This window comes from Sorghum bicolor, chromosome 1 (assembly GCF_000003195.3).
Source record: "Sorghum bicolor cultivar BTx623 chromosome 1, Sorghum_bicolor_NCBIv3, whole genome shotgun sequence".
Taxonomy (NCBI): Eukaryota; Viridiplantae; Streptophyta; class Magnoliopsida; order Poales; family Poaceae; genus Sorghum; species Sorghum bicolor.
The window spans coordinates 60,052,248-60,068,948 of record NC_012870.2 but is presented as its reverse complement, the minus strand read 5'-3'; the positions used below and the strand labels follow the sequence as shown (position 1 = coordinate 60,068,948).

Genomic DNA, 16,701 nt, shown 5'->3' with positions numbered 1-16,701 from the left:
AGTGGACAGTGGTACGTTGTTTCTGTTTAATCATTTATTTAATCTATTTAATTGACCGTTTAGCTTATTTATTAAATTGTTTAGTTTGAATCATAGCTAAATGGCAGATGACCGACTGTTTACAACTTATCCAATGGAAAAACATTGCCTGCTGTCTCAGCACAGGAGCCCGCTTCTGGACCAGTGGAGCACTTGGAGCTCTACGAAACCGTCACCAGTTTGCCCGCGGGAAGCGATTGGCAGTTGGTACTTCCAACGTCGACGAAAGAATATACGATCCATACCAGTCAAATTAACTCAAATTTAACAAATTTTTAGTAATTATATTAGTATTTATATCACTAACTAAATTTATTATAAAAATATATTCTACAACTAATCTAATGTTACTTTTTTTATCAAAATATTAGTATTTTTATATAAATCCAATCAAAGTTCAAACTATTTGATTTATTAAAAAGCAGAATTGCATTCCTTTTATGAACGGAATACATACTTGGTACAACATCGAGGGGTAACGGCAAGCGGTCCGAAACAGAACATAACAGGTGAAGTCCGAAAGTCTGACAAAGTTTCTCTAATGATACCACACCAAGCCTGACACATGAACAGGATTACTGAACAGTTAACAAGGGATATCTATTTGTTACAATGGAAATGGAAAAAAAAAAGAGACATATCCCCTTAAAAATTTTTTGCATTCTCTTACTGCTCCAAGTTATTATACACCCTACTGTTCCAGTAGGTTTCCAGCCAAAAGGAACATCTGGTCATTACATGCTTATTATGCACAGGTTTCCATCATGGTAATATCAGAAGATTATATAGCCTATACAGAGCAGAAAAAGAAAGGTAACATATCAAAATTCAGAAGTGTCTAGCTATCTTGTCCTACGGTTTCAGGTTTATTTTCTGTGTTGTCCTGGTGCCCTGACGATGTTTCTGCAGCGCACGAGTCAGTTTTTCCCATCCCTTGCTGCTCAGGAACAGGCAGTTCATGTGAAGCAGCTCCAGAACTGCCATCCTGACCCTGAAATGGTGCATCTGATGGCTCTACTTTACACAAGTCAGCTTCCATCCCCCTAGGCTCTTCAGAACTGCCATCCAGAACCGGACATGGTATATCTGCTGCTTCTGCTTCACGCAAGTCTATTTCCACCCCACCCTGCTCAGGAACAGGCAGTTCATGGGAAGCAACTCCAGAATTGCCATCCTGTGTGGTAGAAAGAGGTTCATCTGCACTTTGAAGTGTTATTTCTGAGGACTCATCCTGCATAGGTAAATCTGATGATTCAGCTTCACATACACCTCTCTTCACCGCTCCCTGCCCAGGAGCATGCTGTTCATGGGAGGGAGCTTCACAACCACCATGACACTCTGGCCCAGGAGGTTGATCTACAGTTTCAGGTCTCCTTTTTGTGTTGTCCTGTTGTGGTGAATCTGATGATTCTGCTCTACACCAGTTCCTCTTTGTCCCTTGCTGCCCAGGAGCTAGCAGTTTGTGGGATGCAGTTTCAGAACCGCCATTCTGCACCTGACGGTGAGATTCTGTCCAACGGTAAACAAACCGTTCATGCCATCCTCTAGTATCTCCTCTCCCATGGTAGGAAGTTCTTCCTCTGCCTCGACCACCAATTCGACTATATGGCGCTTGTCGCTCAATACTATTGGATTGCCTGTGTCCATTGGCCCTATCAAATTCAGAATCTGTAACTCCATATGAACCAAACCTTTGTTGGAAAGACCCTCTGTTCTGAAACTCAGGATAAACAGATCTATTCTGAAATTCGCAATTGTAGTAGGTTCCTGGAGCTTGCCATACACCAAGAACACTAATTTGGCCGTGTGATTCTTCCCTATAAGCTGATCTAGGAGTATGCCTTCCATTGCCTGCTTGAAAACTACTACTGCACTCACGTGATAACCTGCCATGGGGTTCTGGCCCAAGATGCTGCTTGGACCATCCTCTATACCCTTCCAGAGAGCCATGCCAGTCACTCGAAGCATTGTAGTTGTTGAACAGATTTTGATTAGCAGGCACAGCTCGGGATTGATTATTATAGTGACCACTGCAGAAGGGTTCATCTTGCTGAAAGCGAGTTCTGTAGCTTTCCTCTCTACTACCTGAGAAATTATTGGTCCTTTGAAATGCATTTGGTCCCTGATCATGGGATTTGGTCATGCTCCTTGCATTGCTAGAAGCTGTACGCTCATTCCATCTTCTTGGTGGGCTGTTCCTGACAGCCACCACGTTGCGTGTTGATGACCAAGGTGGCGCTCCATTTGTGCGGCTACTCTGATAAAGTGCAGAAAGAATGACGTAAGGCATTTGGATCAACAGAACTTTGCAAACAAAAATGTATTAGGCTGCTAATCTTGAGGGAAAATAGATTACTTTTAGTATAAATGATAATGTTGCTGAACAACAGAATATGACTGGACAAGAAAACACTGGAAATATTATAGTTAGTGTAGCATAGCCAGAAAATCCAAACTAGTGATATATTTCAAGCACACTATGATATTACTTCACTCATCCTATACTAATATTTCTCACTCCAGGATGTTTTAGAAATCGGTTTCAGGGCAGCAGCGCTCGAACAAGATTAGAAGGCTCCTGATAGCACCACCCTGAAGGACCTGATTGCGCCACCAAGAGCAGCAGTCAGTGACCCTCAATGCCTTCACAACTACAAGTCCTATATGTATCCTTGAGTAGACAGAAAGAGTAAACCATAAACCATAGTGTTGGGTGTGGGGATGTAGCAAGTAATTGTAAGATTCACTTATTATGGTTTTGTTAAAGAGGAGGATCAGGAAACAATCACATAATATCAAGGAAGTAACTACATGCTTAAGGAGGATACATAGAGCGTTTTTGCTTCATAAAAAACTAGATTCCAGAATACCTGTTCTCTTCGATTCCATTGCTCAGGCTTAGTTGCAAACATGACTACTTCTGCTAAGTCCTTATCCTCAGAAGCATCAAAGAAACATCCACGCCTTTTTGAATCACGGACTAAATCAGCCCATATTGAATTGCTAGCCAGTAAAGTGGTTCCATTTCCAAGGATCCAAAGGCAGTACCTGTTATGGCAGAAACATAGCAATTACTGAACTGAAAATGCAGTGGAACAGTGTTTTAACTGTAACTTCACTATACTAGGAGTCTATGGCAACATACTTGGCTCTTGTCAAAGCCACATTGATTCTCCGAGAATCAGAGAGAAAGCCTACTTTCCCATCTTTATTGGACCTAACTGTTGAAATCAATATAATGTCCTCCTCACCACCTTGAAATCCATCAATAGATTTTACTGTAACGGATAGGAAGTCATGCTTCTCAAACTTTCGTCCAAGTTTATCTTGCAATGCAATCACTTGAGCTGTATAAGGAGATATTACACCAACACTTGTTATCTGCCTCTTCTCAGTGCACTCTACAGTTGTTTTGGACAAAAGAAAAGGATACTAGTTAGCTTTATCCAAAACTCTGGACAACAGTTAATCTAGCCAATAAAATATTTATTTCAGAAACAGAGTCACCTAATAAAAAATTAAAAAGAATGCAAAACATGATGAGTTGATGACCTTGGCAGTAAGCAATGAAGCATGGTATCAATATCTAGACTAAGAATGTATGGTTTTGTCATTTTGTGCTAGTTGAGCAAGTGCAGAGAATAAACAAGTTATATATGCATGTCTTTCCAAAGATGGCAGCGTGGAATCCAATATTTCAACTCTGGTAAAGAAGAGGTCATCTCCTATCCTCATCATAATACCAACAAAATAAAATATAAGGCCAGAGTACAAAGGTCATAATCATAAGATACACAGTATTATTATTCCCAAACACTTCTTTCCATTAACAACAGGTCAACAGCCCTTTTTCAAAGTACAAAATACTGATATGAGTAGAATGATAAAACATTTCATACTCAATTATAAGTCAGACCTGACATCATCACTGAGGTAATCCATGTTAAAAGGTTTATTCACATCAGTAAGTAGGTTTATCATGCCATCGAGGTATAAAACCATCTTAGTACAGTCCTCTCTTTTTTCAGTGTGTTATGTGAAGGATAAAGCCTTAAAATGTACCTTTGGCAAGTCTTTCGATTATATTGGCTACTACAGCAACCTCAGCCATATTTTTGGAACTCTGTCCAAGGCTATCAAGCATTTCCATGTCGTTATCAATATGAATAAATGAATAAGCACCATAAATAGGTCCAGGTAGATAACTCTTGGCATAGTCTTTCTGCTTGACAATGGGACCATCTGAAATCCGATTATCATAAAAATTGGAGTTTGGAAATTTACTGATGCTAGGGTGCATTCTATATTGTACTTCCAGCAAGTGCTTGTTGTAACCCATCGTGCACAGTCTCTGATAGAGGCTTCGTCCAAAGTCAGCATCTTTAGCAATCTAGCAAGTTGCAAGGAGGCATAGTATGAGCATTTGTAGAATTCTAAATATAATCACTGGTAATGAAATCTGTAGTTGATAAAAGAGATCATGGCATTCAAAATAATCTCATAACATACCTTGCTCTTTACCAACGATGATAGCTGGTTTTCATCGCCAATTAGTAAAACATGTTCTATCCCTTGTAGCAATAGAGGAACCAGTGATTCACATTCTTTTAGTTGTGCTGCCTCATCAATAACTAAGATGCTTATAGGCCTCACACTTTGCAGTCTGAACAACTCAAATGAACTAGAAGCAGTGCAAAATATAAGCTTCGCATGCTTCAAACATAATTCCCGGATTGAAGGCTCATTGTCTTCACAAGGAAGCCGCATCTTCGAAAGAGCCATAAGAGTTTTTATACAATGAGACTTTATGTCCAAAGGGCTATCTAGAGAAATATTAGTGTCATGAAAGTCATCTGCGTCATCTATCAGGTCATCATGACTACCAGAGGAGTCAGGAACTTCGTCAGCAGGATTAAAGATTGTAAAAAGAAGCTCATCAGACACATTATCTGCGCTCAGCGACTGCTGCAATTTACCTACCAAGCTTTTGGCAGACATCATCTTATCAAAGTTCTTGCCCAGGGAACTCCTTGGTAGATGGTCAAAGAATGTATCGATACATCTGACCAATTCATTTGCTAAAGTGCTGAATCTACTTGTAAAATATTTCTTAAAGGTGAGGTCACGTGCATCACCACTCCCTTGCTGTATATCCACGGACGTTCTGTACCGAGAAATGCAATGTACTAGGAATGTTACGACAGAATCCACACAATGCTTCCACCCATGTTGTCGGTTGAAGTTGCTCAACAACTTCTGGACACGATCATCCAAATATATTTCTGACAGTAACTTGCCAATTTGCAAACGGTCCTTGTTACCGAATAAAATGATGTCACCTAATGAATAGTGTTCTCTTAGAGAAAAGTCCCCAATCAGCTCAAGAAGACGAGAAGCAACTTGCAGGACAGCCATGTTAGTTGGAGCACATGCAAGAGTTCTCTGTTCCTTCATCAGAAGCATTTGTAGCATCACTGCAACTGTTGTAGTTTTACCCGTGCCTGGTGGACCCCAAACTAGCCCCACAGAAGACCTGTGACTGCATTCACTTGCCAAAACACAACTTGCTACTGCATCAAGTTGTGAGTCATTCAGCTCAAAATTGCAGAGATCACCCTTGATTTCATCATGTGATTTATTAATGCAGTATTTACAATGTCCAAGAGCCTGCAGCATCAATTCAAAAACTTCAGCCTTCAATGAACATAAAGCAACAGTACATGAGTTCTATAAACAAAAATGAAAACAAAGAAGAGGACATCTAACAACACAGAATTGTCGAATTGTATGAACATATCATGCATCACCGAATTCATTTTGTGCCATCAGAATTTGAACTACTTAACAAAAAAGTTGGCAATGTCAATGAAGGCCAACTTTGAATACAATCTTGGTAATATAATGGTAGTGCTTAAAAATAATATTGTGGAAGCATAACAATAGGGAGGAGCAATTCTATTCCACAAGCTATAATGTACAGGTAAACTTGATTGATTGGTTAGCAGTTAAAAAGATGGGAGTTAATTTTCATGACATTTCACATAATTTAAAGTACTGTATGACATTCTAGGAGTACTTCTATCAAGCTATGTATATCTGTAACATCAGGATGCTAATCATGAGAAGAATATATGCAAGCGTGTGAGCAGCAGTGAAATAGATATTCCAACATATAGTTCGAAACCATGCAAGCCTAGATAGATAAGTTGCTCCATTCTGTAAACAACGCAAACAAGCAATAATTCTTTATGCACTTTATTCGCATCTTACAAAAGAAATATTAACAGAAAAAGCAAGACATGTAATGATCAAAAGCATACCATCTTCATTAATGTATTTCAGATACAACTGCGAAAGATAACATGGAAAAAGGATTTTTCTCTTGTACACTGCAAACTAGTCATGCTATCTAACATTGTAACTGAAAAACTCACATAATTGTTTCTTCCCAACATGCTACGGATGATTCTTGAATCCATCGACAAACCCCTTCGGAGCACAACCCAAACACGGTCATATGTTACCATATTAGTCAGGTACATTGCATAGAAGGACCATCGCTTTGATTCACCTGTCTCTGTCTCATTTCTTCCATGCAGATTTCTGCATTTTTCAACCTTGTGTGACTCTTTCCAGACATTGCGATGCACAGATGAGTTTCTACATTTTGAAGTCATTGCTTCTCGATCTAGCATTTCCCAAGATTTGTCCAAATCTTCATCATACAACTTATCATATTTATTAGCCCCAATTGGTCGCCGTTCATCTCCTTGTGCCCCAGTCTCCATCACCCGTAATGCCTTGACTGTCATCTTGTTACCATTAACCTTACTGACCCATACGATGACACAGGATTTGGACTGTTTCAGAATATCAGATGGATTTGCCGGTTTTGTTTCTGAAATGAGTAGAACATCAGCCGATTTTGGCTTATAATTATCAATCCCACAGCCATGAGTCGTTCCCCTCCATCTGCCAAGACTGAGCTCGTATGACCCCTTCCCTTTCCTCATTGAATTAACAGAGAGCAGTTCTGCATATGGAGCGTTGGAGATGTCCTCCATGCTTGAACACATGTCATCCCTGACCTCTTCTAAAAGGGGCCCAAAATACGATGTCATGTACTGCTCCATGCTGCTAAATGTCTCTGGTATCTTCGACACCTGTAAGAACATTCCCCGCTTCCATGAATCATAGATGTTTTTTTCTTGGCAGTTTGCAATAAATCAGTCCACAAAACTTATCTATTTTTTTTATTGTTATGTCAGTTTGAAAATATTCAGTATAATCAGTCCATAAATCTGCTAAAGAATATAAGAACAATTGCAATGCAATGATCGCTCCAAATGTCATAGGTAGATGATCTACGTGAATGAAATATAAACATTCAGACAGCAGCAGGGTAGTTATATCCTAGCCAATGGCACACAGTCTAATACTCTAAACCAAAGCATTAGACCTAGAAGATATCGCGAGGACCTAGGTACAATTCAAACGACAGAAAGCGCAGCCAGTAAATCATCCGCTGCTGAAGCTACAAAGAAAAACAAATCATACAGCAAATTCTCCGCACAACGATGCGGCCCCCAAACAACTCCAACCAACGAACCTAAAACAGCCCAGGGACAGGGAGGAATGCCCATTAACGCGCAAAATCCCCCACGCACTTCCTCAGATCGGCACGGATCATCCGCTAAGCATACCAGGTGCCTAGCGCCGAGTGGTCAGTAGAGATGTGGAAAGGGAGAAGCAGGCGGTCAACCTAAGCAGGTCCTCACCTTGTCGCGGAGCAGGTCCTTGTCGAGGATTTGGTCGACGGACCACGAGAGCACGATGTCGGAGAGGTTCTGTCTCCTCCACCGCCACAGCGCGTCCACGGGGCCGTCCTTCCCCGGCGTCCGCGCCGCCTGGCGCCGCTCCTCCTCCTCGCCAGCCCCGTTGACAGCGGAGCTCGACGGGTCGCCGGGATCCTCGTCGCCGTCGCTGGCGTGGCGCGGGCGCCGCATTTTGCCTTGGCTCGGAAGTAAGGACGAGGTGGAGGAGGTCAAGAGGCCGGCCGGCCAAGCGAAGGCGACGAGGCGCTGTTTCGAGATTGGCTGGGGATTTGGGGACGCCTTTTTCGTTAGGACGGACAGATCTTAGGTTTACGCCTTCGAGATTTGGTCAGTACTACTCAGTAGGAAGGCAGTAGGGATCCCTCGGACGACAATTGGGCTTCCACCCATTCCTGCAGCAGCAGGTGGCCGCGGCTGCAGCTCACTCACATAAGGCCAGTTCCTTTAAATTTTCAAGATATCATATTGAATCTTTAGACGTATTTTAAATATAAATAAAAAAATAATTAATTATATAGTTTATCTGTAATTTACGAGATAAATCTTTTGAGCATAGTTAGTTTATAATTAGATAATAATTATCAAATACAAACAAAAGTGCTAGCCGAACGCAAAAAAATTTGCAAACTAAACAAAGCTTAAGTTACTATATTACAGGGCTCCGTTTGGCAGGACTTCACCAGCGGCTTTAGAAACTCTCTGGAGTCGTTTTCTATCAAACAAGATAAAATGAAATGTCTTTAAAAACGTACTCTCACGGAGACGTTTTATAGGGTAGAAAGGAGCCAAAAAAATAGTGGTTTCTCCTAACTTCATCTCATCCTACATGACGTTTTATAAGAACATATTTTAAGGAATTCTATATGTAGACCTGTTTTGCCAAATAATTCAACAAAACAGCTCTACCTTCGGCAATAGAGTTGTTCATGGAGCTTAAGCCCAAAAATAGCTTTCTCTAGTGAAGTGGAGCCATTCACACCTCCTAAAGTTTAGCCACCTGAATCAACTCTTAAACTCTTTGTTTGGTTTGATGGATTAAAAGAGGCCTTTTAGTTAAGGTGTTTGGCTCCAAAGTGACTAAAGGGTGAGACGGTCTGACTAAAAAGTGAGGTTTTGCAGCTCTGCTCTAACTTTGTCCTGTCAAATACCTCCAACTCCTAAAACTCCGGTCTAAGTAAAAGGTGGAGTTTAAGGCTAACTCTATGTTTTTCCTGGGTGCTCTACAAACCCAAGTTTTAACCTCCTTGTGGAGTTATGGAAATATTACTCACCAAAGGCACTCATTACACAAGAAAAATGATTCATTTCTTTCTTTTGCTATCGCTTTCTTCCCCATCACGACTTGCCCGCGCCAAGCCTTCACATTTGCGACTCACTCGTGCTCGGCAATGCCGCCACCGGACACGCTCAGCAGAGCAGTCCCAAACAGACCCTGAGTCTCATTTAGTAACATTTAAGTGATTAGTTGGCTAAAGCCCATTTAGTCCTATTTAGTTATAGGGATAAAATTGGCTAAATAAGACTAAATGAGACTAATTTAGGAGGTGGGGAGTGAACCAAACACCCCCTTACTCCCTCTATTTCATAATAAGTGCAGTTTTATAATTCAAAATTTGTCCAAAACTAAGTACTTGTAACTATTAGCTTGGCTTATCAACCATGTTACCGTGTTTTTCTCTCACAACAAAACAACATTAACCGGATTATCGGACGAAAAAAGCATCGACCGAACAACTCAATCTCAGTGAACATTCCATCTGAGTTTTATTTATATTTAATATTGTGACATGTCAGCAAATTTGATGACTTGGCAGGTTAATTAGGCCAGTCTCAATGCGATTTCATCAGAGTTTCATGGGCATTAAATATACGATGTGGCACCGTATTAATGAAGTAAGAGATGATAAAAGTTTTATGAGGGCAGAGAGAGTTTTATCCCCATGAAATTCTTCTACACTGTTTTCAAAATCAGATGGGTTGGAAACTGGGACATGAAACTCTCCATTGAGACTGGCCTTGTGAAGAGAGATAGGGGTTTTATAAAAAAATCCGTCAGCACAGTTATTAACACAGAAGCTAATGTGACAGTCTCGTTAATTGTGATATAGAACTTCCTACTGAGATAGTCTTAAGATAACCTAACTCTATTTATTTTTTTTCTACTTTGTCTATTCCCAAAGTGTAATGATTATATCTTTATGTGGATATATTAGTGATTTCTTCACCCAAATCATTGAAGTGTACTTACCTTGAGACCAAGAAAGTACTAGATTATATGTACCGCTTTATCATGTTCCTGTAAAGACCAGACGAATGGTGGAGAATTTACGAGGAGGATATGAGAGGAATCTAAGGCCATGTTTGGTTGCAATTTTTTTTGTAAAATAGATATTATAGTATTTTTTTTGTATTTTACAAATATTGTTCAACTAAGAACTAATTAGATACAAAAGATTCATCTCATAAATTACAGACAAACTATGCAATTAGTTATTTTTAATCTATATTTAATACTTCATGCATGTGCCGCAAGGTTCGATGTGACGAAGAATCTTAAAAAAAATTTACAAAATTTTTAGGAAGTAAACAAGGCCTAAGTTAGGGGAAAAAACCAGCGGCATAACAAATACAGGGTAGTGCAGAGTTCTATTCATTCATGATGTATATCCCAATCAGTTCTTCTCAATGCTAGCTAACCTCGATCATCGCCAACTCAGTCACCTGTTCGAATAATGGTGTTTCTTATGTTATCGGACGACCAACAGTCTTTCTCTGCCTTCCTCTTCTGAATCCTAACACAGGGGCGAAGCTAAGGCTTGCCATTGGGGTCCGCTGACCCTGACAGATTTTGAAAACAAAGAGAGAATCACTGTACATGATTGTTATTTGCTCCTAATGACTCCACCTTGATAAAGCCAAGACCCCGCTGATCTTCTAGCCTGGCTTCGCCACTGCCCTAACACACCCTCCCCCTCGAAATCTAGCTTGATCCCAAGCTGAACTCGCAAGTAACTGTCAATAAACATCAATAGCCTCCTCCCATGACGTTAGAGTACATGAATGGCCACACCATCAAACCTGAATTTGGGACAGCACTGAGGCTTGTTTTTGAATCATCCTAGATGATAGAAACTGAATCGGTGATACTTAGTTACGGACGTTCGGCCATCCGGACAGACCAATCTTCACGTGCATTACGAGTAATAATTAAAAAAGTGACGTGTATTTAGAAATCTGCAACATCTTTCACATCAGAGCGTGTGCGCATGCGTCCACTGGTTCTTTGGGTATCCATGTGGCGTAGAGTGATCAGGCTGCTAGCTGCGTTTGCTGTTGATTGGACCAGCCCATCAGGCCTAGCCGCATGTGCCTAGGGCCGCGGACATCCTTGCCATGTCTGCCCTACCTAACGTCTAGGCCTGCTGCTTGTTGCTCCTTGTTGTGCTGCTCTTTTCTCTCTCTCTCCCTCTCCTATTTTCTGCGCCACGCCAAGCTGTCTCTGCCACGTTGCTGCTTTGGCCGATCTAGTTAAGGAGGTGTTTAGTTTGGGTGTTAAAGTTTAACAGGTACTGTAACAGTTTCATCTTATTTAAAAATTAGTATCCAATCATGGACTAATTGGGCTTAAAAGATTCGTCTCTCAAATTACTCTCTAGTTGTGTTTTTAGTTTCGTAAATAGTTTATATTTAGTACTCCATACATGTGTCCAAACATTCGATGTGACAAGCGGTAAAAGTTAACAGGTCAAACTAAACGGGCCCTAAGCTACTGGCATGCAGATCTACATCTATATGGCAGTTGAGGACGTTTGTAATAGTAATTTATAAATAGCTAGCTAAATAAGGCAAAAAATAAATAAAAATAAAAATACTACAGCGGAACGTTATAGAGGTGTTTTTAGGAGATCATGCTACATTAGCTATTTGGAAGTCCTAGCTATTTGATCTCTCTATGATAGACAATGACATTCTTTGTATACTAGCTATTTTGAGAAGCATGGGGACGCCCTGAGTGTTGGTGCAAATTTTTCCGTCCTTCCATGGCATTTAGCATGTTTCCTGCGTTTTAGATGTAGGTACTATATTTTATTTGGATGTTGTTGTATTTTTTTGCAATGGTAGCTATATACTATGTTTCAAGTGTATGTATCGAATGTTTCAGCTAGTTACAATGTATATTATAATTTTGTTATCTGGATGTTGCAAGTGTTACAATGGCTATACACATATGTAGCAAGTGTATGTTTCAATTGTTTCAAATGTATGTTGCAAGTGTTTCATCTAGATATTATATACGTTGCAGTGGCTATATACGTATGTTGCAACTGTGTATTCCAAATGTTTCAGCTGTTTCATCTGAATGTTGCATGTTTTATCTGGATGTTGTAGATGTTGCAACAACTATACATGTACGTTGTAAGTGTATATTCTAAATGTTTCACCTATTTCAGACATATGTTGCAATTATTTTATCTCAATATTAAATATGTTGCAGTAATATTACATATATGTTGCACACATATATTTTAATTGTTTCACTTGATTTTCAGCATATTTTGGCTTTGTTTAGTTCGCAAAAATTTTCAAGATTTCCCGTCACATTGAATCGTTGGTCACATGCATGGAGCATTAAATATAAACAAAAATAAAAACTAATTGTATAGTTTACCTGTAATTTGTGAGATGAATATTTTGAGCCTAGTTACTCCGTGATTGGACAATGTTTTTAAATAAAAACGAAAGTGCTACAGTATCCAAAAACCAAAATTTTTGCGAACTAAACAAGGCCTTTATTGCAGCAAGTGTTGCTCTCCACACGCTCTAGCAGACCAACACCAGAACCAGACGCTCCTACACCACTAGGATTGGTCCCCACGGGGGTACTGTAGCATGCAGTGTAAGTCAACATGAGTAACGCAGAGCCAAATGCCCCTGCATCACCTCCTGCACCACTAGACTTGGTCCCCACGGCATACTGTAGCATGCAGGAATCAACATGGGTAACGCCTTGTGCTTCTATCTTCTCTTGGGTGAGCCTATGCACATGCAGGGATAGCATTAACATCAACACACTTGGGGCACCGGGAGCAGCAAGTGCAGCAGTAGTACGCACGCAACAGAACGACACGGGGCGCGAAGCCTGCTAGCAACAACAGCAGCGTGCGAGCGGGGCGGCAGAAATAATTATCGTGAGTCATAGAAGACTAGCAGAAACATACCGTGTTAATTGATTTAGATGAAAGCGGGAAGCAGGCAAGGCACCGACATCTGGACGTGTCTCGTGCACCGGACGTCCGGCCGCTAGGATAACATGTACAGAGCTAATATCAGACTAGTAGCGCTTCAACTACGATACATGAATTATTGGATGAATACGACAAGTATCTGTAAGTTAGAGTTTGTAGACCACATACCCAACTCTGGCTAAAATATTGAAGGGCCTATAAAATCTGAAACTAAGCCTGATTTGACCATTGTGACGACTCAATGTAAAGTCTCGGTGAAAGGTCCAAATGGCTAAAGGGGGGGTGAATAGCCTATTTAAAAATCTACAAACTTTACTAAACAAGTGAGTTAGTAAAATAAGTGGCGAAGCTATTCTAGCACTAGCACAACTAAGCTATACAAGCCACCTATACAAGTCTAGCAAGAAGGCTAAACACTAAAACACAACAACTAGAGAAGGCTACACAACAACTCTATACTAACAAGAACTAAGCTACACAAGCTAAACTAACAAGGTAGGCAAGTATGTAAAGAGAGAAGAGTGATTGTTATACCGACGTTGTAGAGAAGAGATATATCCAATCAATCACGTACACAAACACAAGAGAGACCTCGGCAAAAGATGACACAAGATTTTTTTACCGAGGTTCACTTGCTTCCCGGCAAGCTACTCCTCGTTGTGGCGATACACTCACTTGATGGATCACGAGCTAATTGGCAATCCAAAGCTCAAGAACCCCTCACAAATCACTTGGTGAGGCTCGAAACAATCTCCAATCACGAGCTCAACACCACCGCTGCTCCAAGCCGTCTAGGGCGTCGGGAAACACCCAAGAGTAACAAGAAATCCGCAGCAAACTCAAGAATCAAGTGCCACTAAATGCAACTCTCAAAGCAATGCACTTGAATCTCACTCAATCTCACTAGGATTAGCAATCAAGCAAGGAGATGAGTGGAGGGAGTGTTCTCTAGCTCAATGTATGTCTCAAGTAATCAAATGTGCAAGAGCAAACCTCCCAAAGCCGGCCACCAACTATTTATAGGCCCCTCAAAGAAACTAGCCGTTGGCCACTTTCACTAGGCTGAAAACGGGGGCACCGGACGCTACTAAGTGGTCACCGGACGCTCGACCTCCAACGTCCGGTGCTCAGGGGAAGGCCACGTGTCCTTCAGGAATTGCGTGTCAGATTCTAACGGTCACCTGCGCACCATCGGACGCTTTGTAGGTCCACACCGGACGCATCCGGTGTACACCCGACCCATGCGCAGAGAGTTTCGCAAACCTGCAGGGTCACCGGACGCTAAGCACCGGTAGCGTCCGGTGCTCACCGGACCCACACGCAGAGAGGGTTGCAAAACGCCTTCACACCGGATGCTAACCACCGGACGCACTTAGAGAGCATCTGGTGCTCAACCCTAAGCACCGGTAGCGTCCGCTGAGTGTTTGTCAGTGAGAAAGCACTCCCGCGACTTCTCCAAATTTCCCATCGGCGCAATAGAAAATATACACTTATTTTTCTCAAAAGCGCTGAATCCCGCCTCGCAAGCTCGGCAGAAGGGAGAGAGGAACCCACACGCCTCTCAACCCTAGGAACTCCACCTCCTTTGTAAAAGTGCTAACACCAACAAGTGTCCACCACCAAAGTGCATGTGTGTTAGCTTTTTACAAACATTTTCACCAAAGGAGTTAAGTTAGCACTTTACTAGATCCTAATGCATATGCTCAAGAAGTAGACCTAGTAGCACTTGATTCGAGAGATGACCGTGATTTCCCCTCTTGATAGTCGGCTATCTATCCTAAACCCGGTCGATCACTTCTCTACTCATCTTAGACCGGCAAAAGTAAAACCCCATATTTATACCTTTGCCTTGATAACTTTGCTCCTCGTCTATCATCATGATCTCCACATCAAGCTTCATCTCTTTGTAGTCATGTGGCCACCTCTCCATGCCACCATGCACCTTCATCACATGTGTTGCTATGCCTAACTCAAATCACTTAAACACAAGGTATTAGCAACTTGGTGTCATTAATTACCAAAACCAAACTTGGGCTTTCAATCTCCCCCTTTTTGGTAATTGATGACAACCATCACAAAGATATGAAATGAAATCATAAAGAACTTTAATTGCTTGTCCAAAGCATTTTAATCATGAGACAAGGTTGGACAAACATTTCAATTTCGGTTTTGGTAGTACTAGCTCCCCCTACATATGTGCTTCCATGAGTTTGGTTCAACTTTGCACATATGCAAGAATTGGAATTTTGGGAGATTTATTACTACCAAAATGATGCTAAGGTATATAGAATGGACCTTTGAAGTGTGATACCAATCGGAGTTGCCAATATACCATCCTTAGCACCAAAGTAGCTAGACATACATCAAAAACACAAGATACCTCGTGAGATCACATTATATGTCTAGATACCACATGAAAATAAAACTCTATGCTATAATTCAAAGCATTATTCAAGTTCTATTTCTAGCAAGCACCAATCAAACAAGAGTAGTGAAATTAAACTTGCAATGCAACACAACATTATGTTAGTGCACATTCAAATGCAACAAATGGTTCATGAGCTTGCTCCTCCTATTTGTGTGCTCAAGTTTAAAAAGTTTTCGCTCCTTATCTTTGTTTCTCTTCCCTCTTTTTGACTTTAACTTTGTTTCTCTCCCCCTTTGTCATCAATGACCACAAAGGTTCAAATTTTAGTGAGAATGAAGTCAATCAATGTGAGGGTCAAATTATGGTTCAATCTAGATCACTTGCCTAGAATATGTAATTCGGTTTGATCCAAGGACAAGCTTCTTCACACCTCATAAAGTATAAGGGTTATCTTGACCATGTTGAATTACACATCTTAATCTCATATTCTAGATCCAACACTAGGCTTACAAGCTCACAAACATGTCATATGCTACCACTAGATCAATCAAACATAGAAGCAATAGTGGTACCATACATACATCAAAATCTTTTGATTTTCATGAATGAGCCTATTTGTCATGCAAACATGTCTATATGTTCTAATCATGTCCTTAGCAAAGTATGAATGCTATGTCAACCAACTTTACCTTGCTTTGTTGGAGGAGAGGCATGTCATATATAAAAGTGGGGGTGCACTCATCTCAAGTTGGAGAAGTCAAGTATGTTCAATTCATTCCTCAACTTGCAAAATCTCTTCTCATCAAGTGGCTTTGTGAAGATGTCGGCTAGTTGATCTTCGGTGCCAATCTTTCAATTCTAATATCACCCTTTTGTTGATGGTCTCTTATGAAATGATGCCTTATGTCAATGTGCTTAGTTCTTGAATGTTGAACCGGATTTTGTGTCATCTTGATTGCACTCTCATTGTCACAAAGCAAAGGCACATTCTTGAATTTGATTGCAAAGTCATTCAAAGTAGCTTTCATCCAAAGCAATTGTGCACAACAACTACCGGCACTAATGTATTCGGCTTCGGCGGTTGATAGAGCAACACTATTTTGCTTCTTTGATGACCATGACACTAGAGATCTTCCTAACAATTGACAAGTGCCACTTGTGCTCATTCTATCAATCTTGCATCCACCATAGTCGGAGTCCGAATATCCAATCA

General features: G+C 40.8%; 1 protein-coding gene across 1 annotated transcript; it reads right to left on the bottom strand.

Moving 5' to 3' along the window:
• LOC8062863 lies at nucleotides 599-8,218 on the bottom strand. The gene is made up of 7 exons (XM_021447504.1): nucleotides 7,818-8,218; nucleotides 6,474-7,202; nucleotides 4,549-5,706; nucleotides 4,102-4,429; nucleotides 3,185-3,440; nucleotides 2,910-3,087; nucleotides 599-2,296 (listed from the first exon to the last, which is right to left on the bottom strand). The coding sequence occupies exons 1-7, from the start codon at nucleotides 8,043-8,045 to the stop codon at nucleotides 878-880; spliced, it is 4,296 nt and encodes a 1,431-aa protein (XP_021303179.1). The 5' UTR covers nucleotides 8,046-8,218; the 3' UTR covers nucleotides 599-877.